The 22,461-nt window shown below is 60.2% G+C and overlaps 13 protein-coding genes across 13 annotated transcripts; 5 read left to right on the top strand and 8 right to left on the bottom strand.

The window, feature by feature from the left end:
* Window positions 1-237: 237 nt before the first annotated feature.
* SPRG_03962 (hypothetical protein) lies at window positions 238-518 on the bottom strand (the record flags this gene model as incomplete). Its single annotated transcript, XM_012342554.1, has 2 exons — window positions 238-249; window positions 318-518. The coding sequence occupies 2 exons, from the start codon at window positions 516-518 to the stop codon at window positions 238-240; spliced, it is 213 nt and encodes a 70-aa protein (XP_012197944.1).
* Window positions 519-1,313: 795 nt separating this feature from the next.
* SPRG_03961 (hypothetical protein) lies at window positions 1,314-1,929 on the top strand (the record flags this gene model as incomplete). Its single annotated transcript, XM_012342553.1, has 2 exons — window positions 1,314-1,587; window positions 1,638-1,929. Exons 1-2 carry the CDS (start codon window positions 1,331-1,333, stop codon window positions 1,927-1,929), a joined length of 549 nt encoding a protein of 182 aa, XP_012197943.1. The 5' UTR covers window positions 1,314-1,330.
* SPRG_03960 (hypothetical protein) lies at window positions 1,761-3,499 on the bottom strand. The gene is made up of 3 exons (XM_012342552.1): window positions 2,595-3,499; window positions 2,101-2,542; window positions 1,761-2,057 (listed from the first exon to the last, which is right to left on the bottom strand). Exons 1-3 carry the CDS (start codon window positions 3,037-3,039, stop codon window positions 1,976-1,978), a joined length of 969 nt encoding a protein of 322 aa, XP_012197942.1. The 5' UTR covers window positions 3,040-3,499; the 3' UTR covers window positions 1,761-1,975.
* A 173-nt stretch (window positions 3,500-3,672) lies between these two features.
* SPRG_03959 (hypothetical protein) lies at window positions 3,673-4,763 on the bottom strand. The gene is made up of 4 exons (XM_012342551.1): window positions 4,601-4,763; window positions 4,458-4,546; window positions 4,089-4,411; window positions 3,673-4,043 (listed from the first exon to the last, which is right to left on the bottom strand). Exons 1-4 carry the CDS (start codon window positions 4,747-4,749, stop codon window positions 3,702-3,704), a joined length of 903 nt encoding a protein of 300 aa, XP_012197941.1. The 5' UTR covers window positions 4,750-4,763; the 3' UTR covers window positions 3,673-3,701.
* A 674-nt stretch (window positions 4,764-5,437) lies between these two features.
* Window positions 5,438-7,663, top strand: SPRG_03958 (hypothetical protein). Its single transcript, XM_012342550.1, has 8 exons — window positions 5,438-5,516; window positions 5,560-5,631; window positions 5,672-5,822; window positions 5,868-6,092; window positions 6,136-6,432; window positions 6,485-7,195; window positions 7,248-7,373; window positions 7,424-7,663. Exons 4-8 carry the CDS (start codon window positions 5,967-5,969, stop codon window positions 7,580-7,582), a joined length of 1,419 nt encoding a protein of 472 aa, XP_012197940.1. The 5' UTR covers window positions 5,438-5,516; window positions 5,560-5,631; window positions 5,672-5,822; window positions 5,868-5,966; the 3' UTR covers window positions 7,583-7,663.
* Window positions 7,664-7,933: 270 nt separating this feature from the next.
* On the top strand, window positions 7,934-11,047 carry SPRG_03957 (hypothetical protein; the record flags this gene model as incomplete). The annotated part of the gene is made up of 9 exons (XM_012342549.1): window positions 7,934-8,060; window positions 8,110-8,351; window positions 8,400-8,519; window positions 8,568-8,693; window positions 8,739-8,804; window positions 8,853-8,916; window positions 8,967-9,051; window positions 9,102-9,309; window positions 9,362-11,047. The coding sequence occupies 9 exons, from the start codon at window positions 7,934-7,936 to the stop codon at window positions 11,045-11,047; spliced, it is 2,724 nt and encodes a 907-aa protein (XP_012197939.1).
* Window positions 11,048-11,405: 358 nt separating this feature from the next.
* SPRG_03956 (hypothetical protein) lies at window positions 11,406-12,438 on the top strand. The gene is made up of 5 exons (XM_012342548.1): window positions 11,406-11,569; window positions 11,616-11,722; window positions 11,772-12,030; window positions 12,080-12,245; window positions 12,310-12,438. The coding sequence occupies exons 1-5, from the start codon at window positions 11,487-11,489 to the stop codon at window positions 12,325-12,327; spliced, it is 633 nt and encodes a 210-aa protein (XP_012197938.1). The 5' UTR covers window positions 11,406-11,486; the 3' UTR covers window positions 12,328-12,438.
* Window positions 12,351-12,929, bottom strand: SPRG_03955 (hypothetical protein). Its single transcript, XM_012342547.1, has 2 exons — window positions 12,796-12,929; window positions 12,351-12,749 (listed from the first exon to the last, which is right to left on the bottom strand). The coding sequence occupies exons 1-2, from the start codon at window positions 12,902-12,904 to the stop codon at window positions 12,628-12,630; spliced, it is 231 nt and encodes a 76-aa protein (XP_012197937.1). The 5' UTR covers window positions 12,905-12,929; the 3' UTR covers window positions 12,351-12,627.
* Window positions 12,930-13,472: 543 nt separating this feature from the next.
* Window positions 13,473-16,225, bottom strand: SPRG_03954 (hypothetical protein). The gene is made up of 8 exons (XM_012342546.1): window positions 16,116-16,225; window positions 16,013-16,069; window positions 15,883-15,966; window positions 15,658-15,832; window positions 15,416-15,613; window positions 14,350-15,374; window positions 14,128-14,284; window positions 13,473-14,082 (listed from the first exon to the last, which is right to left on the bottom strand). Exons 1-8 carry the CDS (start codon window positions 16,203-16,205, stop codon window positions 13,514-13,516), a joined length of 2,355 nt encoding a protein of 784 aa, XP_012197936.1. The 5' UTR covers window positions 16,206-16,225; the 3' UTR covers window positions 13,473-13,513.
* A 257-nt stretch (window positions 16,226-16,482) lies between these two features.
* SPRG_03953 (hypothetical protein) lies at window positions 16,483-17,711 on the top strand (the record flags this gene model as incomplete). Its single annotated transcript, XM_012342545.1, has 9 exons — window positions 16,483-16,518; window positions 16,574-16,638; window positions 16,692-16,759; window positions 16,804-16,863; window positions 16,912-17,133; window positions 17,178-17,344; window positions 17,388-17,498; window positions 17,546-17,612; window positions 17,702-17,711. Exons 1-9 carry the CDS (start codon window positions 16,506-16,508, stop codon window positions 17,709-17,711), a joined length of 783 nt encoding a protein of 260 aa, XP_012197935.1. The 5' UTR covers window positions 16,483-16,505.
* SPRG_03952 (hypothetical protein) lies at window positions 17,658-18,462 on the bottom strand. Its single transcript, XM_012342544.1, has 2 exons — window positions 18,179-18,462; window positions 17,658-18,134 (listed from the first exon to the last, which is right to left on the bottom strand). The coding sequence occupies exons 1-2, from the start codon at window positions 18,419-18,421 to the stop codon at window positions 17,745-17,747; spliced, it is 633 nt and encodes a 210-aa protein (XP_012197934.1). The 5' UTR covers window positions 18,422-18,462; the 3' UTR covers window positions 17,658-17,744.
* Window positions 18,463-18,726: 264 nt separating this feature from the next.
* On the bottom strand, window positions 18,727-20,550 carry SPRG_03951 (hypothetical protein). The gene is made up of 4 exons (XM_012342543.1): window positions 19,442-20,550; window positions 19,108-19,393; window positions 18,922-19,062; window positions 18,727-18,867 (listed from the first exon to the last, which is right to left on the bottom strand). Exons 1-4 carry the CDS (start codon window positions 20,494-20,496, stop codon window positions 18,826-18,828), a joined length of 1,524 nt encoding a protein of 507 aa, XP_012197933.1. The 5' UTR covers window positions 20,497-20,550; the 3' UTR covers window positions 18,727-18,825.
* A 33-nt stretch (window positions 20,551-20,583) lies between these two features.
* SPRG_03950 (hypothetical protein) lies at window positions 20,584-22,333 on the bottom strand. Its single transcript, XM_012342542.1, has 6 exons — window positions 21,952-22,333; window positions 21,847-21,883; window positions 21,621-21,794; window positions 21,379-21,570; window positions 20,831-21,329; window positions 20,584-20,789 (listed from the first exon to the last, which is right to left on the bottom strand). The coding sequence occupies exons 1-6, from the start codon at window positions 22,312-22,314 to the stop codon at window positions 20,666-20,668; spliced, it is 1,389 nt and encodes a 462-aa protein (XP_012197932.1). The 5' UTR covers window positions 22,315-22,333; the 3' UTR covers window positions 20,584-20,665.
* Window positions 22,334-22,461: the final 128 nt, after the last annotated feature.

Genomic DNA, 22,461 nt, shown 5'->3' with positions numbered 1-22,461 from the left:
GTGCGGCGTCGGTTCTATGCGCTCGGTCGGTATCCGGATTTATTCGGATACGGGCTCGGACGGTTTCGTTTGAAACACACCCGACGGCTTGCACTCCTCTGTCGGGTGGTCCGAGTACAGGAGCCTGCGTACGACCTCGCGCGAGCTATCCTCGGCGAGTGGGGTCCACCACGGGATGGATCTCTCCGTGCGCAGCTCACTCCCAACGACCAAGTGCTGGTACTGACTCCCACGCATTCAGGCGTAGCACTACGTATGCGAACTCTTTTTAAGGAAGATAACGCGGAACACGTTCATATATATAAAGGAGGAGCGACAGATATGAGCGTCTTGCAGCTTTTAAGGTTGTGGCCCAGGAGCTGCTCAATGTCGCAGTCCTTGAGGAGAATGGCCTTACCGAGCCACTCGTCCTCTTCGAGTACGGCATTCGTGCCCTTGAGCCCAGCGGCGCGAACCAGTTGCTCTTTCTCGAGGCGCGCTGTCTTGGCTGCTTCATCCTCGTCGGCGGGCGGCGGCATGGGCGCGTCAATCCTTCCAAGGGTACATCAATTCAAGTTAAATTTATGTACCCTTGATCCTTCTCAAGCCGCGCCGCTTTGCATCTTTGGGCGGACGTACGTGCGTCGCGTCATTTCGGTTCAACGACATCTTGCATCAATGCGGGCCTTTTTCTGCACTTGGCCAATGAGAACGTAGATGCGGTTTTATTTGTTCAATCAGATACTGCACATATAGACGCTGGTGTCACCAGGAGGTTCCTACCAGAACTCAAATGCAGCCTCGGCAACCGCCTGCCCGAGGTCACCCAACCGAGATGCTGCCGACGCTCTGAGAGTCTAAACGAAGAAGGGCTGCGACATACAGCGGGATTGCGCCCAAGATACGGCGCTTCACAAACTGCTTACGACTAGCGACTGCATTGAAATGCAACGGAGGACAGGCACGAAGAGTGAGCTGGACCAACGTAGCTCCTGCAGACGTTTTGGGTCTTCATCCCCACCGTCACAATCCGAAAGAGAGACTGCCCGACCTACTACCGGTAACAAAATTCTCAATTTCTTGTTGTGCATACTGTCGCCTGGGCGTGCCACGTATGACGACGACGCGCAGGTCCTTGGGCTACAGCATGGAAGCCCGTGCGCTCGGAGCATTTGCTCCTAACGACCGAGCCAAATGACGACGATCCGATTCGGGGCACGTACTAACGCCGCAGGTCGTCGAGAAAAGATCGCTTGCTTCCAGAGAGTTCCACGTGGGGTGTTTTAAACACATTCGAGCACGCATGTGTTTGAATCGCATCATCGGGCCAGTCTGCAAACTGCCTGCTGCTATGATGCGTCGCGGAGTCCGGCGCCGGCGCGAAGCCGACGACGAGGAGACGTACCTGCAGATGCCAGCCCATAAGAAGAGCCTCGTCGAGTTCCTCGAGAACATGTGCATCTCATCGGGAACATCGTCGTCCTCACCCGCGACCAAGGCCGACGCCAAGGCGAGGCCGCCGAGCCCCGCTGCGTACGTCGCAGCCACGGGCCCGCGCCAGTTCCTACACCCGCAACGCGTCCACCTCGACCTCTACACGTCTTACCTGTACGCTCCTTGTCTTGCTACGAGGCTGGCTGCTCACCGGATATGTGTAGGCAGCGACGAGCCGCGCCGCCGCGGGACCCCGCCCTTGGCGCACTCGTCCTGTACAACCCCAAGCCCAAGCTCAATCCAATGCGAAGCTACATGTTCCCGCCCTTTACGATTCCCGAAGAAAGTGAGATCGAGGACAGTGACTTTATGACTGACGTCGACATGGAGAGCGACGACCCTGCGTCTCCGATCATCGTACCCGCACCAGGACGACCGCGCCCCGCCGGCAATCTCTCCCACAGCGAATGGTTCTTATCGGACGAGTCAGATGATGATAACATGGACCTTCTCTAGCCTCCGTCCCTGTGCTCTTCATCGTCGTTTGTGCATGTCGTCTGACCTAGTGGGCGGGCAAGTCCTTCTGCCACACGCAGAGCTTGCCGTCAAAGTCGGGCGACACGAGCATCGGCAGATGGGGGTGCCTACGCGCGTGAGAGTGCGTCGGAAGAAGCGCATGGATCCTACCATCGCACGTCGCGCGTGACGCCGGGCGGGCCTCGGCGGCGGTCGCGTGGCGACTGATCGCGCTCGAGCTGCTCGACGATCGCGCCCGTGAGCACGTCGTAAATGTACACGTCGCCGTCGGCCGAGCCCGAGTAGATGAAGCGCTGGGCGGTCGAGTGCAGCGGCGAAAAGTAGCACCGGATGAGCGTCTGCTGCACCATGTGCCCGCGGTACGTCATGACCGACTGGTCTTGCGGGTGCGGCGTCTCGGCCGCGTCGTCTTCGTACCCCGGGTACATCTCGAAGCGGTAGTCCCACTCGTACCGGCGCGGCAGAACCTGCACCTTGTCGTTCGGAAGACACTTGCGCAAGTCCCAGAGCTTGCAGCTCTGGTCCTTAGCGTTCGAGATAAAGTAGTAGCCGTCGTTGCGCGCGCTCAAGTGCGTAATGCCGTCCGTGTGGCCTACGCATTGCCTTCCATGGGTCATCCTGTAGGATCGCATCAATCTCTGTACCTGGAAAGACGCCTTGCGGCGTCGCGTTCGACTCGGACATCATGCGCCGGTCCCAGAGCTTGATGAGCTGGTCGTCCGACCCGCTGAGAAAGACGTTCGAGTAGTCGTCGAGAAACGTAATTGCGTTCACATCGTTCGTGTGCCCGACGAGATGACACAGAGTCTTGTTGGTCGTCATGTCGTGGAGCACGACGCTGTTGCTGGACGTGCCGGCGAGGAGCTCGGTGCCGGACGAATTGAGCCCGAGACACCAGACGCCGAAGTCCCGCAGATAGCGCATCGATGGAGTCGCCTGTCGCGATGGACTCAAGCGGAACGTCGTCTCGCTCGTTGGCGACACCATGCGCACCGAGCTCGTGATGGACGAGTACACGATGCTGTCGGCGCTGGGCGTGAAATGCGCGTCCGTGACCGTCCAGCGCAGGTTCCGCGCCGGCAGCGACATCGTGCGCTTCCACGTCGCACTGTCGTACACATGGATCTCTTCGCTCTGGCCCGCAATGAGGAATTGCCGCCCGTCGGCGCTAAACTCGCCGCAGTAGAGCCGCTCGCCGAGCTCGTCGACCTCGTGGAATTGGCTGTTGATGCCAAACGGCAAAAACGACTCGTTCGTTGCGAGGCGCTCCGGCGTGCTCAAATGACCGCGTCGCTCGCGCTGGAAGAGAAGCGAGATGAGCCCTGGCACGCGCGATGTGTGTCCCTTGGACGTTGCCCGCGGGAGGCGGTAGCGGTACTCAGTCACCTCAGACTCAAGTCGCAGCGCTCCGCGAGGCTCTCGTGCATGCGCGTCGTCGCCATGGCCTCGCGCTGGTTGCGCTCGAACGGTGGCACGTACAGCGAAGCCGCCATTGCTGCAAGTCGCGTAGTGAGGAATTTTGGATTCACCGGTCCGGCCAGATACGCTCTCATATCCGGCAGGTCTGAACTCTTCCGAAGACGAAAGATCGCATCGACCTGTGCTCCAGCGAGGGGCATGCGACCTCGACTCGCGGCCATGACATCTTCGCTGTGCGGCAGCAACCATGAGATCTCTGCAGTGTGCGATGCGGGAGCGATCCACCACTGGTCGCAACGCACATAGGTGTGTAGCGGGGGTATATGACGTGGTTAGACAAAATGCGACTCGGGCTCGGGCGTGCTGATTTCCTTGAGCGGCTGGTCGATGAGGAGCACTTCGCGGACGCATATGTCGAGGATGTACGCCGTGAGGCCCCAGATGACGTGCGGACCAGCCGTGAAGACGGGCGTGGCGTTTTTGGGTCGGATCCAGTACTTGTCCTCGACGAGCAGCGAGAGGGGCACCGTGAAGAGGCTCTCGACCTCGCTCGCGTTGATACGCAGTAGGTCGGCGTTGAAGTCGGCAATGTGGCCGACCACGGGCGTCACGGCCACGCCCGTAATCGATGCCACGTTCGACCAGTCGCAGCGCAACACACCGAGCACGTTGACCTATCCTGCTGCATGAGCGCACGTCGATCGATCTTTGAGAGCGACCTGCGCGGCGCGGACGCCGACTTCTTCCTCCATCTCGCGCAAGCACGTGTCTTCGATGCAGTTGTCAATGTTCTCGACCATGCCACCTGGAAAGCACACTTCGCCGCGATGGAAGCGCATCTCGGACGACCGCAGCGTGAAAATGACGTGCGGACTGCCGTCGCTCGCCATCGTGCAGAGCGGTATCACAACCGCCGCACGCTTCGCCGACGCCTTGGCGATTTGGCGCGGGAGCCGGTTCAAGCGTTTGCGGATGCGATCCAGGTGCCGCCCCGAAAAAGCGTCCAGCAGATCTGTCGTTGGCGGCTTGTCTTTCACCAATGCTATGCAATCCGAAATGTCAGCGCAGTGTCGGGCCCTACATCGTACCGGCGCCACGGAATGGCTGTAGCAGCAGCCCGAGCTCGTCGATTTTGCCTTCTTCGAGCAGCTTGGCACAGCGGCGCAGCGTTTGCTCCCTAGTGTCGTCGCGTGGTCAGTGACGGACGATGGCGTGCGGCTGGCAGTGGCACCTGTCGCTAAAGCCCGCTGCGAGCGCCGGCGCCGTGTAGTGCGCGACGAGGTACGTCGTGTCCACGGGGTACTCGGGCAGCTTTAGCGCCTTGTGCGAGAAGAGGCGTCGATCGACTGCGACCTTGCCCACTGCACGGAAGCGGCTCATGGTGAAGATTCCGATTTGCCAGTTATACTGCGAGATTCGACAGAAACGCAAGCATCTTGTTAAGTGCGATTTAGAGGTCGATGACGCAATCTCTCTGAAATAGTGTTTAAGCCAAGCATCGGCGAGCGCGACCTATTGGCTTGAGCGCGGGCCTGGTATACCAATGCAGCCAGTAGGTTATCTATCTTGCGTGCTCGCCGTGGAGGCATAGCTGACGCATGTACTTCCTGTGCGAAGTGTCGTCTCATGCACACTAAATAGCGTCTCGTACCTGGGTGCGATCTGTCGCACAAAGACCTTCTAACGCGCCTTGGACCAATGGGTGTGCTTTTGCGTGGGCAAAGCCAATCAAAACGCACCATACAAATTGTTATAACACCGCCAAATGATGTTAGATTGAAACCGCCGATGTCGTTCGTCCCAACGCGGCCGGTTGGGCGCCGGGACAGCCGCGGCGAGACGCCCGAGCGCGACGACGCAGCCTTCACAAGCGTCGTGCCCAGCGCCAAGCTGCGGTCGACGGCCGAGGTACTGAGGTATTGGAGGCGGTGCTCATATGGCGGCGAGCTAGGCCCTGCTGCAGCCATTCTCCAGGCGGCCGGACGAAGCGGCCTTTCCGCGCAAACAGCAAGACGAGGCCGGTGGTCTTAATAAGACCAAATTCCTCGCCATGCGGCGGCAGAATGCCAAGGGCCGCAATGACATGCCGCGTGATGTCGTGCTCGGCGTGCATCGCAACCTCGCTGCACTCACGTCCATCAACACGAGTTGTCATACCTACCGTAACAGCTTCGCTCATTCGCGCTGTAGAAGAGCGCAACGATGCCATTCACGCGCGACAAGAGCTGGAGAAGGCCAAAGTCGATATTGAAGCACTCAAAGGTGCGCAGCGTCGGAACGATGAGGACGGAGCGCACTCTAGGCGAGCTCCAGACGATGCAAGCCCAAGAAACCAGCGCGCAGCCTCGCGCGAGAGCAATCGAGAGAGAGCTCGCACGAGCATAGCGACGCCCAGTACACCGCGCGTGTCGCACCTCAAATCCTTTGACGCGTCAATCGAACTCGACGCCAAGGTAGGGTCGCAGATCTCCCACGCGAGCACGTCAATACATCCTTAGCTGCGCGCTCTCGAGAACCAGCACCAGAGCCTTGTCGAGACGAATCGCCAGCTCATCAAGCAGCTACAGAAAGCCGAGGGAGGTCGACAGCACACGTCAATGACGCTCGAGAGTACCCGCTTGGATCTCGAGCGGGCAGCCAACGAAGTTCTCGCGCTGCGAGCGCAGACGCATGAGCTCCGAGAGCAGAATCAAACGCTCCTGCAGTTTGAAGCAACATCCAAAGTAGCATTCACAGTTTGCGCAGAGACGTTTACCGAATGGCTAGAAATTAGCGCTGGAGAACGACCAGCTGCGGCTCGAGGTCGTCCGCGCCCACGACGACGCCAACGCCAAGGCGCTGCGCGACCGAAGAGGGCACCAAGGCCTCCACGACGAAATTGCCGCGCTCACAAACGAGAAGGCGCTGCACACCGATAGAATTGCAGAGCTAACGACGACGGTGGCCGCAATCTCGGACGACCACGCAGTGACGCATGCCAAGCTCCTGCACCTAGAGAGCGTCCATGCCATCTTGGAAGCCCAGGTGAAGACCCTCATGGAGACGAACTTGGAGCTCGCGCGGGTAGACCAACGTGGCCGTGCGACTTGATCCCATGCACATACTACGTACGTAGGCAAAAGCTCGACTTGGCGATGAGCTTGCGCACGAGCGGTCGTCCGAGATGCGCCAGGAGCGGAACGCGCTGGACGCCAAGTGCCTCGAGCTTGCAAGCACGGTGGGTACGCTCGAGACAGACTTGCTCCTCGAGCGCGACGTGTCGGCCAAGAAGCAGGCGCTTGTCGACCAGTACAAGGTGGCCATGGCGGGCATGACAGCGCAGATCGAAGCGCTCGTCAAGCAAGTCGCGCACCTCGAAGCGCACCAAGCGCCGCGAGACGAGTCGAGTCTCCTGCACCGTCTCCACGACGCACCCGCGTCGGCGAACGCGACCGTGGCAGCGCTCCAAATGGCGCGCAATGGGAAAGACGAAGCGCTCTCGATCCTCTCGGAAGAGAAGGCGCAGCTCGCAGCCCGTGTTGGCGAGCTGCAGGACGAGAACTCGGCGCTCGTGCTGCGCCTCAAGGCGGGTGAGAACAACCAGATCGCATTGCTGCAGTCACAAATGCACGCGTTGCTCGCCAAGCAAACGGACCTCCTTTGCGCCAAAGACGCGGCCGTCGCCGACTTGGCCAAGGCGCGCGCCGACGTCACTGCCCTGCGCATCGCGTTTGACGAGTTGCAGGCGAGGACCACGGACCCCGCGGCCGCGACCCTCCTTCGCCGCGCCCACGACGAGCTGCGCGCGACGGTGCAAAAGATCGTCGAGGCCGAGGCGTCGTCCGAGGTACTACGCTCGCTGCCGTGTCTTGCGCGCTTCATGTACACATGTGCTGTAGAGCACATTTACCTGTCTCTTGTGTATGCAAGTGCTCGCGCAGCCCATGACGCTCGTGGGCTGTGGCCACACGTTCTGTCGGCGCTGTGTCGTCCGCGGCAACCGAGAAAGCAAGATTGTCTGCAAGGTACTCGTGCTTCGCCGGCGATGAGAAGACGCCTGTTGAATGAGCCTTAGGAGTGCCACTACGAATGCATGGAGAAGAGCTTGTTTGAGAACCAAGCCCTCGCCGACCTTGCTGCCCGCTTCGTATTTCGCCAGCAAGCGCTGGCTTCGCTTACCGCCACATGCCAAGACCTCGACGCCGCCTTTGTTGCCTCGGCGCCGCCCACATGACCCTCAGCCTGAACGATCAATGTCATCTCCGTGTTCCATCGTACTCGCTGCTCCGTGCATGCTGCATCGCTTCGCCTCCTTGACCCATGGGGCGTCCATGAGGCTGTACTTACGGGACCCCTCCATGAGCCTTGTCCGTCGCCATCTCTTCTCAAAGTCCGCAGCTTGGTGAGAAGCGAGGAATCTCGAAGCCGAAGTTGAAACGACGCAAAGATCGCACTCTTTTGGCCCAATCACAGCTCGATGTGGGTTGAATTTCATCCAATCAGCGGCGGTCCGTTACACGGCTGTTTAGTGCTTCCATTTGTATGGGGCAGATTGACTTTTGCAAAGAGAGACGGACGACGCAGCATGTCGTTCGCCGCCACGATGAAGAACATCGCTGCCAACACCAACATGCCGGCGGGCATGGCGGAGCTGGCCAAGAAGATCCGCGGGGAAGGCAACGACTCCAAGTTCTTCACGACGAGCAAGAAGGGTACGCATGAGCATGGCTGCGTGGACGAGATGGAGCCACGTGGACGTAGGCGAGACCCATGAGCTGCGCACGGAGCTCGCGGACCAGAGCCGCGACAAGAAGAAGGACGCGGTGAAGAAGGTCATCGCCAACATGACCGTCGGGAAGGACGTCTCGATGCTCTTCACGGACGTCGTCAACTGCATCCAGACGGCCGACACGCAGTTGAAGAAGCTCGTGTACCTCTACCTGATCAACTACGCCAAGAGCAACCCGGACTTGACGATCCTCGCCGTCAACACCTTTGTCAAAGTACGTGACCGCTTGGGATAGCACGTGAAGCTAAGACGGCGAGCGTAGGATGCGAACGACCCGAACCCGCTCCTGCGCGCGCTCTCGGTGCGGACCATGGGCTGCATCCGCGTCGACCGCATCACGGAATATTTATGCGAACCGCTGCGCAAGTGTTTGACCGACGAGGTACGCGCACGCGATAAGGCTGCATAGACCGATGCACTTGGCGCGTAGGACCCGTACGTGCGCAAGACGGCCGCGATCTGCGTCGCCAAGCTCTACGATATCAACCCGGAACTCGTCGACGAGCAGGGCTTTCTGGACATGCTGCGTGAGCTCATCTCTGATTCGAACCCGACGGTACGCATCGCTTCCTCAGCCCCGAAGCTCACGCGTGCCATGCAGGTCGTCGCCAACGCTGTCGCGGCCTTGTCTGAAATCTCGGAGAACGGCGGCGCCCACCAGTTCAAGGTTCGCACCTGCAATGTAAATGGTGTATTCTCATATCGCGCTGCGTAGATCACCAAGTCGGTGCTCCAGAAGCTCCTGGCGGCGCTCAACGAGTGCAACGAATGGGCCAAGTGTTTGTTCTGGACGCACTGGCCAACTACGTGCCGACCGACTCGCGTGAAGCCGAAGGCATCATTGAGCGCGTCACGCCGCGCCTCCAGCATGCCAACTCGGCCGTCGTGCTCTCGGCCGTCAAGGTCATCATGAAGTACGAGCTTTCATCCTTCCTCCTGTGTAAGTGTCTCACCTTTTATGCAGGTTCTTGGAGAAGGTGTCGAACGCAGACACGGAGCGCGCGCTCTCGCGCAAGATGGCGCCGCCGCTCGTTACGTTGCTCTCGACCGAGCCCGAGATCCAATACGTCGCGCTGCGCAACATCAACCTCATCGTGCAGAAGCGGCCGACGATCTTGTCGAACGAGATCAAGGTCTTCTTCTGCAAGTACAACGACCCGATTTACGTCAAGGTACTCGCTGCCGACGAGAAGAGCCACGTGCTCATACGTCGTTTCTGCACAGATGGAGAAGCTCGAGATCATCATCCGCCTCGTCTCGGACCGCAACATTGAGCAGGTGCTTCTCGAGTTCAAGGAGTATGCGACCGAGGTCGACGTGGACTTCGTGCGCCGGAGCGTGCGTGCGATCGGGCGCTGTGCTATCAAGCTCAACAACGCGGCCGAAAAGTGCATCCAAGTGCTCCTCGAACTCATCCAGACCAAGGTCAACTACATTGTGCAAGAAGCGATCGTCGTCATCAAGGACATCTTCCGCAAGTACCCGAACCAGTACGAAAGCATCATTGCGACGTTGTGCGAGAACCTCGACACGCTCGATGAGCCCGAGGCGAAGGCCTCGATGATCTGGATCATTGGCGAGTACGCCGAGCGCATTGACAACGCCGACGAACTCTTGCAGTCCTTCCTCGACTCGTTCGAGGACGAGACGGCGCAGGTCCAGCTCCAGCTCCTCACGTCCACGGTGAAGCTCTTCTTGAAGCGCCCGAACGAGACGCAGGCCATGGTCCAAGCCGTTCTCAAGAAGGCGACGGAGGAGAGCGACAACCCGGATCTGCGCGACCGTGGGTACGTGTACTGGCGCCTCCTCTCGGCCAACCCCGAGGCCGCCAAGGCTGTTGTGCTCTCGGAGAAGCCCGTGATCAGCGACGACACGTTCACGCTCGAGCCGTCGATCTTGGACGAGCTCATTGGCAAGATCTCGACGCTCGCGAGTGTGTACCACAAGCTCCCCAACACGTTTGTTGTGCGCACCAACATTGCCGACATCCAAAAGCAAAACGAAGAGGAGCGCGACACGGAAGGCGACGAGCGCTACGACGATGGCGCCGAGACGTCCGATGGTGGTGCGTCGTCCGGTGGTCCCGTCGACCTTCTCGACATGGGCGGGCTCTCCGTCGGTGGTCATGCCCCGGCTGCCGCGCCGCCTGCCGCGCCGCTCGACATCTTTGGCAGCCCGACGCCGTCGTCGGCGGCGCCGCCAGCCAAGAAGATGCTGCCATTCACGAACGCGCAGTCGGGCAAGGGCCTCGTGCTCCGTGGGTGCTACAGCCGTCGGGCGGGTGCGTTCCACCTCGATATGGAGGTCGAGAACCAAAGCGCGGTTCCAATCCCGAGCCTCGCGATCCAATTGAACAAGAGCACGTTTGGTGTCGTGCCGACGCAGCCGCAAGTGACGTTTCCGTCGCCGCTCGCGCCCGGCGCGTCGACGTCGTGCTCGATCCCGATGACGGTGAGCCCGCAGTTTGTGAACGCGACCGTCGCGCCCAACACGGCGGTCCAAGCCGCGCTCAAGAACATGGGCTCCAACGACGTCATTTACTTCACGACCGACCTCGACGTGAGCGCGATCTGCACGGAAGCCGGCCTCGTCGAGAAGGGTGAGTTTATCAACCTCTGGAAGAGCATTCCGGAGGCCAACGAGACGTATTTCACGCTCAACCTCGGCCGCGCGTCGGCGTCCGTCGACGGCCTCGCGGCTTCGCTCAAGCCGCGCAACATCTTTTACGTCGCCAAGCGCGCGGTCGACGGCAAGGAGATTGGGTACTTTTCGTTCAAGACCATGACCAACGTCCTCGCGCTCCTCGAAGTGACGTTCGACGGCTCGAGCGCCGCCAAGGTGTGCGTCAAGGGCGAGCAGATGGCGTTCAACGGTGTCTTCCAGAAGATGATCGAGGCCGTCGTCGCCTAAGTCGTTCGAGACGTCAACAATGCATTTGGTAGTCGATTTGGATGAGGTTCAAATGTGCGTGTACTTTTAGCTTCAATTGGGTTAACGGCGATTATCTAGTAAAGCTAATACTGGTTGAAACGAGCGTGGAGATCAGCAATCTCATGTAGAACTTGCTCCTCCATCAAGGCGCGAGCGCCGATATCAGGTAGCTAGAATAGGTGTCATCATCTCTCCACATCCTAATACATCGTCGTCTACGGGGCGCCTGTTGAAATCGAAAATGAACGAGGACGGCGCCGACCCAAATGATTGGTGGGGATTTTAGTCCTGGTTTCGTATCCGGATCCGCCAGGGCGCCTTATTTTAGGGCGTGTGTGCCGAAACGAGATCCTGGCGCCTCGCTGAAGGCCACCACAAAACACCAGCGGCGGCGAGCAAGCGACGGAGGAAGACAGCCATGGCCCGTAACGAAGAGAAGGCGAATGCGATGCTCAACCGATGGACGTCCATGAAGACGGACATGTCCAAGGTCGTTCATGGGTGCGTCGCCGGAGCGAAGGAGACTGCGACTCATGGGCTGTCGTAGGCGCCGCCCTTGGGACACGAAAGAGTGCACGTCGCTCGCCGACGCCGAGCGCTACCGCCGCCAAGTGATCCGCATCATCTCGCGCAAGGTGTCGGAGATCCAAAATGGTACGCTTGCAATGCATGCCAGGCGATGACGACTTACACAATGGGCTAGCCTCGCTCGGCGAGCACGTGATCCGCGATCTCAACGACCTCATCAACAAGCGCATCGGCGAGAAGCACATGTGGGAGAAGCGCATCGTCGAGCTCGGCGGATCGCGCTACGCGTCGGGCAAGTTTGAAGACGGCTACGAGGCCGACGGTGTGACGCTGCAGAGCGGGAAGGGCTACAAGTACTTTGGCGCGGCCAAGAATCTACCGGGCGTTCGCGAGCTCTTTGAGAAGAAAGAGCCACCCAAGCAGAAGCGGAGTCGGTACGTGATACGCCGTGCAATGTAGCAAGACGACTGATTTCCTGCATAGAAAAGACATGTACCTCGGCATCGAGCCCGACTACTATGGCCAGTTGGATGTCGCGGACGACGCCGACCTCGTCGCCGAAGAGGCCAAAATGGAGGCGCGACGCATCCAGGAAGCCATTGCCGAGTGGGAGCGCAGAGAAGCCGAGAAGCTCGAGGCGCAACAACAGGTAATCACTCCCTTGGTTGCATGGTCGAACGTGCACCTCATGTCGTCTCTGTCCATGCGCGTAGCCGGTCCCGCTCCAGTAAGTCTCGCGATCAATACCACCTCGTGCCTGCGAGCAATAACCTCACTACGCCCTTTAATTCTATCTAATCGTGCCAGTTCGACTTCATGCTGCAGTCCTTCAGGCAGCTCCCTGCGACGTTTCTGTAGACCTGCTCAAGGAGTACGGCAGCGTGTTCTGTGTGCAGCAGGCCTACGAGTAGCAACCGACGCGCTTCACCTGTCTGGATCGACGTCGTTGACGCACGCGTCCAAACAATCTATATATTGCAATTAAGTTGAGGTCGTTCGTCGTTGCAAACGAGGCCATTTTAGCCGCGTATTTATTGACGGAAGTGCGTGATGGGCTCCATCTTCTGGTGGGCGGCGTAGGCCTTGGTGGCCTCCTTCCATTCCGCCGACGTCGTCTTGGGCTCGCCAGGGGCAGCGCCGCCGAAGTCCTCACCTACAGGTCGCATGAGCCATGGATCATCGCCATGGCGAGGTCGTACCCGAGTAGCGGAGCGTGCCGAAGACGGCGTACGAGCAGGCGAAGCAGCCGGCAATCGAGACGCCAATGGCCTGCGTCTTGGGCAACTTGGTCAAGAGCTCGTACAACATCTTACTTCGAAGGTGAAATGGGAATAGCCACCTCGCCGCCAATTGTTCACCCATCGACTTTGACAGGTTTATCGGTTTCCGCAGGCAATCAACAAACCATGCGCAAGGTTGCCCACACACTATAAAACGCCGCATATTCAAAAATTAATACCACGAGTATTTTAGCACCGAAGGCACCTATGAGAGCATTGTCAAATTACGTCAACACAGAGAAATGCACCATCCGGATGCGAGGCAACCGCCGTATCCGGACTGCATGGCTTTGCATCGCTGCGTCGAAGGCGCATAATATGAGCGGCGCAACGACCCAGGTCAGCGGCGCATGGACGCTCGCTCCATGGCCAGCGTGGCATCGGCAGGCGAGGAGAACCATGCAATGGGCGCGTCATGGCGACGCGATGCATGCTTGTGGCATCCGGCTACGGGCTGGCGAAGCGTCCATACGACCAAGGATCGGCAATGATGTCCAAGGAAGCCTTGCATACAATGCGATGGATCTCCCGATGTCGACGAGGCGCACCGTGTCTCTGGCGCCAGCAGCCATCGACGATCGTGGCAACATGGTACATGCATGGATCTAGATGTATGTACAGGATAAGTTGCCGTTGCCTACAACTTCATCGAGCGGCAAATGTCGAGCATCATTTCAATGCCACGCAGCTCGCGGACGCGCGCTTTGATGGCCTCGTCCTGGCCGCAGAGCGATGCGAGGAGGATCGCGACGTTCTTGCGCGCGACCTTGTCGTCTTTGGCGCTGCGCATACACTCGACGAGCGCTTCGAGCCCGCCATTCTGCACGATCGCGTCGACATCATCGCGCTGGCCGTCGCGCACGAGTGCAATCGCACACTTGGTCGCGTTCGCCAAGCAGCGCTCAAACGCCGGTGGGAACGGCGCTGTGTGAGTGAGGAGGCCGCTGCGGAAGAGCGCTGTGAGGCAGTGGGCTCGGCGACAAAAGGCCCGCGTCGACGGCAGCTCCATGACCCACGCAAAATGACAAAGCACTTGCGCCCGAACGTGCCACGTCATTGCATCCGGTGCCACGGCCGCCATCGACGTTTCGAGGACGCGCCAAAGCAGTGCAAGGTCGGTCGGCTGCGCAAGCTCGTGGCGCAGCGCCGGCAGCGAGTGGAGGCGGCAGAGGAGGCTCACGCAGTGCGACTGGAGCGTACGCTCGCCTACAGGTATTCTGTGAGTCTGTCAAGCGGATTCCAGTCGCATACCATCGCGTTCCAGGAGCGCAAAGAGGACGCGAGGTGCGCCCGCCACGTGCAAGTCATTGCGGATGGCCGATGTCGGGTTGATGGCGAGGTTCAGCAGCACAGCTGCTGCGCGCTCGGACGCCGACGCCGCCAGCGTGTCGACCAAGCACTGCGTCATCTAGCGTTGCATGGACGACTCATGAGGGCTGGCTCGACCATGCGACACGAGCAGAAGAAAGATACCTCGAGGTGGACGTCGGGCTCGGTCTCGACGATTTCGCGAAAGACGCTTTCGTTCGAGAGGTTGAGCAACGTTCCGAGCACATCACTGAGCGCCTCGGGAGCCGGTGCCCTTAGAAAGGCCACACTCTGTCGAAGGACGGGCTGGACCAGCGATGTCGTCAGCGTCACCCGGCACGCGTGGAGGTCCGAGACCGTAAAGAGGAGGCTGGCTGCCGTCGCCGCCACATCGCTCCTCGGCGCCAAGAGGCGCAACAGTTGCGCGAGAAGGCTCGGCGTTTGCACGACCAAATTCTTCCAGAACGGCACGGCGACCAGCGCTTCCAAGAGCTGCCACAAGGCTGGCGTGCTCGACGACGCCAACGCGGCAGTAAACCAGGCGCGAAACGCGGCGTCATGATACAAGGCGCGCTTGTTGCGGTCGTCGGTGGCCGTCGCGGCGACGAGGCAGTCGAGTGCCGTCGCATTGGTTTCCGCCGCCGCCGCCACAGACGCCAGTGCGCCCGACGTTCGAAAGAGCAGCCGCACCTGTGCATCGACTTGAAGGACGGGCGAGAGGGCAGCCAGGGCCGAGCTGTCGTCGTCGAGCTTTGCAAGGAGCTCCTTCGCAGCGTGCAAATGCAGCGTATCGAGAGTCGGCGGTGCGGCCATGGACGCGTCGAGCGCCGACCGTGCGCACACGTCGTCGTACTCGCCGACAATCGCAGAGTGCTGCTCGAGGAGATCCTTATTGTCCGGATGGAGCCGCGTCGCTTCCTTCATGACGGCGGCGGCGCCCGGTAGGTCCTGCAAGCGGTGGAGCACGGCGGCTTTGCGCGAGAGCGCCTTCATGTGCGTCGGAGCTACATACAGCGCCCGCGTACAAAACTCGAGCGCGTCGTCGAGGCACTCGAGGCGCAGGTAGGTCTGCGCGACGTTGGTCAAGATCGCGGCGTCGTGGGGTGCCTCGGCGAGCGCCGCCATGTACTGCGTAATGGCGTCGGCGTATTGCTTGCGCTTGTAGTGCGCGTTGCCGCGCATCTTGAGCTCTAATGCCAGATGCAACGAGGTGGTGCGAGTGAGAACGTACTCTCGGCGAGCTTGGCCTTTTCGCGCGTCGACTTTTGACGCTTGGCAATGTCCTCCTGAAACTGCGTGCAGAAGTCTGGGTTCGCGCGCTCGAACGCGTCGTTCTTCATTTTCTCGTCCAGCGCGGCCTGGCGCGCCTTCTCTTCCATCGTCACGGGGTCCTTGGGCTCCCATGCGTTCCAGACCGAGTAGTCGTTGGCTAATGGAGCTCTTGCAGGCATGCCAACATCGCGTTTGCCGTACCGTCGCGCGCCTTGTACGCTTGGACGACGCGGTTCGCCCATGCATCGGCCTTGGCATTGGCTGCGTCGTCGTCGTCGTCACCGTCGTCCTCGGCGCGCTCGATCGAAAAGCGGAGCTTGGCGCGCGTCCACCAGCTCTCGTGTTCGTCGGCTTTCTCCTTGCGCTTGCGCTCTTCCTACATCGCCAAAATACTGAGGCTATCGATGAAGGCTCTTCTCGACGCACCTCGCGCTGCCTGCGCTCCGCTTCGCGCTTTTGGCGAGCGCGCTCTTCCGCAGCCTCTTGCTCGGGCGTGAGGTAGCCAGGCACCTAATGCGCCATGAGTGGAGTGGCGCCAAGTCGGTCAAATGCGTACATCGCACTCGTCGGGGTCGAACGTGCCATTCTTGATCTGGTCGACGGCGCGGGCCACCTAGCGCAGAACGATGCAGGTGGCACGCAGCTTCGCCGTCACGCACCGCGTCAGCCTTGCGCACAAAGTCGTCGAGGTCCTGGTTGGAGACGCCGCTGCGGCGCTCCATGTCGAGCAGGTCCATCGGGTTCATCATGCTGCTGTCGAGCAACTCGGTATCTTGGAAGATCTTCCGAGAACCGACGCGATTCAATATAGTGTACGACATGAAATAGTATCCAACAGTATATACGTCGGATGGCTGATTGAAGTGAAATAGTATTGATAGTTGGGCGAGCGCAGCATGGCCCACTACCTCAAGCTCTTCCTCGCCGACGTCAAGAACGCCGACCGCTGCCGATGGGACGATGGAGACAAGAAATTCGTGATTGGCCGGCCGCCACAGCGCTTCAATCGCGTCCGCATCTTGGGCGTCGTCATCGGCGTCGCCCAGCACATGGTCGAGATCGGTACGATGGACACTGTCGCCTTCGCCTTCCTCATGCACCATGCTCGCGCTCGCAGACGATGGCTCGGGCACGATCCTCATCCAGGTGACCGTCGCCATGAAGATCAACCTTGGCGACCTCGTACACGACATAGCACGATGCGATGATGACACTACACAGCTCCTTCCTTGTAGATCGATTGCCTCGGCGAGCTCCAGCCCATGCACCCGCGACTCAAATGTCAATACATCATTGGCAACCAGTAAGGCGACGCATCCTCTGCATGGCATCTCATCGGCCATGTAGCATTTACCCGGTGCAGGACCCCAACATGGAGACCTTGCGGATCCTTGAAATCATCCAGCTGCACGTGCTTGCGAGCCAGCCACGCCATCTTCATCAAGCTTGCATTAGGTACAAGCAGTGCTACTTTTCAAACCGGCCGGCGCAAACCGACGCGATGGACGGCGTCACGCCGCTCCCGACCGTCGTCAAGGCGACCATCAAGCGCAAGTTCACCCCCGACGGTCTCAGCGACACACTGACGGCGACGGCGCCTCCTGCCGAGTATTTTCTAACCGTACGCGAGGCCGAGTGCGACCGCTTCGGAAGGGGCCTGCGCCAGCTCGAGCTACGGTGCGCCTTGCATGTTGTAGGTATAGCTCCCACCAGCTTGTTAGCGCCAACAAGCCGCCGTATTCGATCATCAAAGCAGGCGACACCGTTGTCTTGAACGGAGCCTTTGTCTCCAAAGTGCGGGCAAAGCGAACGTACCCGAGCGTCGTCCAAGCCGTCGCCGCGGAAGATGCGGCGCTCCTCCTTCCAGAGAGCGTGTCGCCTGCGACGGGTGCGCGCCAACACTGCCGTCTGACACACAACTGTTTCCGTAGCTGCAAGCCACTTTCGCAGCTACATTAGCGAGTACGAAGAAAAGGCTGGTGGCGTCATCGTCCTCGAAATGGGCAACGTGCCGGTGGCCGAGCTCAGCGCCGAGGAAATTGGTGCGTCGATCTTTCCACCGGACTCGCATCCTACCATATATATCTAGGCACTCTGATCTATGAGCAGCTCGAAGCGGCGTCCGCCGGCCTGACGCTCGAAGAGCTCGCAGTCGCGTGCCCGCAGCTCAAGACCCAACAGATCCTCGACGCGGTCACCAACGTATGCAGTATCGTGCTCTATTGGACGACGGTATTCATTGAAGGGAGTACTAGATGCAAATGGACGGCATCATCTACGTCGCCAACCTACGGTACCTCGTGCTGTAATCCCCCAAACCGTCGGCGGCTCACTTCTTCGGCTTCTTGTTTCGCGAGTTGGCACCAGCGCTCGTCTGTGGCCCGGTTGTCCACCATGTGGCCGTCGGATTCGAGCAGAACGAGCAGCTCGGCGCGGTGGAGGCGCAGCGCGACGTTCGTTTCACTCGGATCGATGACATGCACGAGGTCGGACGCAGTGGACACGTCCCGGACGCGGTGCTTCATGTCGAGGCCCGGCGCCGTGCAAAACGGATTGCGGCGCCGGAGGGCAACGCCGAGCGCGGCCGCGACCTGAGAGCTCTTGGCGACGAAGTCCGTGTCGTGAACCATGCGCAGCAAGTAGTTGGTCCCGCGCCACAGAAACGGCATGGGACGCACCTATGCATCGATTCAGCGATCGGTCGATGGAGCGAAGGACGCACGAGGATGCGAAGCCAGAGCGCAATGGCTTCGACGACCTCAATGGATGCCAGGCGCAGCTGCAAAAGCGCTTGGAGGAGGTCGGCGGGTGGCGTCGGCGGCACGAAGCCGGTTGTGAGCTCGAGGGTGTAGTCCAGACATCCCTCGCGCACGACGATCGCACGCAAAACGGCGAGCTCCTCAGACGACTGGGACGCAAACTGCTGGTGCGAGATCGGCGCGAGCTTGGTCGTTGCCTTGCGCATGATCCGGGCCACTTCAACTTCAACGACAAACTGGAAGAAACGGCAATCCGGAAATGCCATATTTAGTGCGGCTAGACATGGCCCACGCCACATCTTGCTCGCAACACAGCCTCATCAGGGTCCAGCACAACAACTCCAACAAGACGGCGCTCCCGGCGCACATCCTTCGTCGGTTGGGTGTTGTTACCGCTGGCTCCGCCTTGGAGGCCCTGACGAATCTGCTTCGCCCGGGCCTAGATTCCAGACGCAGCATACAAACTCCAAGTCACGGGCGGGTCATACGTTCTCGCATAGTACTCTGCAGTGGCAAGTTGCTACACAATCTACTTTGCTTATTCGTTAGCATGCGACCGGATCGAAAGGGTCTGGGGATAACTTGGCTCGCGATGCAACTGTATGATGGTTTAGGTGGCCCACTCGTCGTCGTCCCAGCCCGACGCATCGGCCTATCATAGAAAAGAGACGATCAGGATGATGGGATCGGCGGCCAGTTGGCGTACATGGTCGTCCATCTCCATCGCAAATAAGTTAGTCGCGGGTGTTGTCGTCGGCTTGGGTGGCGAGCTCTGCGACTTTGGCGGCGACGACGACGTCGGTGGCGTCTTGGTCGCCGTGGTCACTTGGGGCACCATACCAAACTCCTATTACCCCACGTCAGACGGCGTCAACGTCGTCGTTTAAAGTACGCTAAAGACGTCGTGGTTCACTGCGAACGGGTTAATGGGCTGGGCGAGCGTCGGCGCGGGCGGTGGGAGCACAGGAATCACAGGCGCACTCATGGTCGTCTCCATGACTGGCGCCGAGCGCGGCGTCATGGGCGGGCTCGGGTCCGGTCGGCCGCGCGAGAACGGGTTGTGGGCGTCCGGCGACAACCGGCGTCGGGGCGTCGACGTCGCCGCGTCATCGTCCCACGTCTCCTCGTCCCAGTCCATGTCATCGACGTCGTCATACGGGTCGTGCGGGTTGGCCAGCCTACACAGTGCAGCATGAGATGATGCGCGCCAGGGAATTTGAACGTACTTGGCGTACGTGCCTGCGGTAGGCGCTGCCGGCCGGTGGTGGCGGGGCGATGACGAGGTCGGAGACCGGCGCCGGCGCAGAATCAAAAAGACGCAGAGCACGCCAAAGCCGAAAAAGCCGATGGTCGCGTACATCATCGTCGGCTTGGTCGCGCGGTTCTTGTTGCTGCTCGGGCGCGCATCGTTGTTGACGACGACGGTGTTCTCATCGCCTTCGAGCACCCCCGCGGGCTTGGTCGTGTCGCCTTCCTCGAGACCGTCGCCGCCGTCCACAGGCGCCGCAGTCCGCAGGGCCGGACGACTCGTTGCCTTGGACGCCGTCGTGGGTGCATTGGTTGTTACCATTTGCGTCGTCGTAGGCGCGGGTGTTGTCGGCGCTTCTGTCGTTGGAGCCTCTGTCGTAGGCGCAAGTGTCGTTGGAGCGTCGGTAGTAGGTGCAAGCGTTGTTTCCTTCGGGGTCGTAGGCGCGGGCGTCGTCGTTGGCGCAGACGTTGCTGTTTGGAGAGGTACGTTGGTCGTGCTGGACGTAGCAGACGGTGCGGTTGTTTCGGAGCTTGCCGTCCCGTCGCCCGTAATCTCAGCGCTCTCTTCACTCCACGAGGAAGACAGAATGGCAGGCTCCGTGTTCTTGGAATGCTCCAGTGCGTTTTTTGAGGTAGATGGAATCGGCGTTGGGACCGCTGTGGACTCGGTCGGACTCGTGTGGGTGCTATCGACTTCGCCCGGGACCACGGGCTTTTGTCGCTCCGCATTGCCAGGTAACGTCGTCGGCCCGTCGGAAGCCACATCCACGACCACTGGTGCCGGTGGCTCGTCGCCCATGCCAGCCTTCTCCGCGTGCGCCTCGGTTGTGTTGGGGCTCGGCAAGGCGACGTCGTCGACGGCTGTGTGGTTGCTCGGCGGCACGACGTGCGTTCCGATCGGCTGCGCGGGCGGCGGCGTGATGTCCAAGATGCTGCTGCTAGAGCCATCAGCAGAGCCAAGGCCATGGACGCTGGTCGACAGCGCGACCAAGGCCATCGCCACGACCGCGAGGGCGCGGCGCCGTGTCTCCATCCTTCGTGTCGTCGGCGGCGAAAAAACGATATTCCGTGGCTTGGTCCTAAAACGCCACACCACTTTAAAAAAAATACATGCACTTTGGCTCCAACGGCTTTCATTTGTAAAAAAATAGAGTGCATTAATAAAGCCACCAATGGCATCGCCGGATGGTCCTCGACCAGCCTTAGGCGACGAGGCCCAGAACTCGCGCAAGGCCACGGTGCACTTCAACCTGGCAGACGCCGCCGCCGTAGCGCTCGCCGTCGGCTGAGAGGACGTCGTGGTCCGGCGTCTCCAACTGGAACGCGCTACAGATGCGATGAGCCTCCACATATCACGACCGTCGTACCGGGTCGTGACGACCTTGACGCACGGCTTTTGGACGTGGTCCCCATTCTCAATGTTGAGCATGACGCTGGCATAGTCGCCCAACGAAGCGCTGCCTTCCACGAGGACGACGTGCATGTGGCCGTCGCAGAGGTCGGCCATGGGCGCGACGTGGGCGTCTTGGCCGGCGTGGGTCACGTTCATGGCCCAAAAGAGGCTAAAGACACCTTCCGTGCTCGTCCAGTCGCTTGGGAGCGGGTCGCCGATCGCTGGCAGGAGCGAAAGCCGGGGCGCATCGCCCGGCGTAGCGTCCGTGTCCCAGTACATGGGCACATCCTCGGGCGTGGTCGGCGCGAACGAAAACTTGCCCGTCCAGCCCTTGTTGGTAAAGATCTTGGCGACCGCCGAGACGGCAAAGCGCTGGCCGCCGAGATACCGGTACTTCTCCGAGTCCAAGTCCACTTCGGCCATGAACGCCCACGACAACGAGAGAAAAATGTACGTCGTACTCGCCGCGTTGCCTACGCCCGATACCATTACCGAATGGCAGTTTGGACGTAGATGTCGTACGCAGCGACGCAATGTCGAGGGGCAGAGGACGACCCTTGATGACGAGAAACGCGCTTGTCTCTGGGTTGCAGCGCTCGCCGGCCGCGTGCGCCATCGTGCCTGCGAGACCGTTGCCCGAACCCGCGGGGATGATTCCGAACGGGAATTGGATGGCCTTGGCCCAGTCCTGCCGGCGCATCAAGCCTTGAATCACTGCAAAGCATGATGGGCGTTTTCAACCAACTCGAGTCCCAGTGCGGTACCTTCGTACGCTACGCCGTCGCCACCGACGAGGACGACGCCATCGTACGCATCGAGGTCGAGCTCGGCAGCAATCTCGATGGCCTGCTCGAAGCGCTCTGTGACCAGCTTTTCCAAGCGGATGTTGGCGTGCAGGAAGAGCGGTGCGACCTTTTCGTAGATCTTTTCGCCCTTGCCTAGTGTCAGACCGCACGATTGGACATCGGACTCTAATGACTCGAAGGATACCGGAGCCACCAACGGGATTGACGAGAACGAGAAAGCGCTACAGAGTAATAGATGATAAGGTGATCGATGATGATAAGGTGATCGATGATGGCAGTATGCACCTACGCGTTGCTTGGGCGGCGCCTGCATGATGACGTCCATCGTTACCAGCGACTCGTCAGCTTGGCGCGTCGGGCTCGCAAAGTACCGGATCACGCAGAGCCATGTGTCAATGTCGTGCTGGTTCATGCCACTCGCAGTGAGCTGGACCTCGCGCAGCTTGCGCTTGCCGTTCTTGTGCTTGGCAAAGACGTGAATGACGAGGCCGGCCGTCGCGTCGCGGGCAAAGGCCGACGCCCCGAGCACGTCCGCCCACGCAAATGCTTCGTCCATCTTGGGCTTCTTCGCCACCGCGATCGTGAGCGCGTCGGGCGTTGCCGAGACCGTCGCGTCGTGCCGGGCGAAGACAAACGCTGACGTCCAGATCATGCTTGAGGGTTGGCGATCGAATCGTCGAATGCGCGTTGATTGGCCAGGACCATGAAATACGATAACGTGATTGGCTAAAATACGAGTTTTCGACGCGGATACAGCAACAAGGGACGTGGCGCAAGCATTGGCAAGGAGCCCTTTGAC

The sequence above is a fragment of the Saprolegnia parasitica genome, assembly GCF_000151545.1.
Source record: "Saprolegnia parasitica CBS 223.65 unplaced genomic scaffold supercont2.10, whole genome shotgun sequence".
In the NCBI taxonomy this organism is placed as follows: Eukaryota; Oomycota; class Saprolegniomycetes; order Saprolegniales; family Saprolegniaceae; genus Saprolegnia; species Saprolegnia parasitica.
This window is presented reverse-complemented; position numbering and strand designations above follow the sequence as displayed.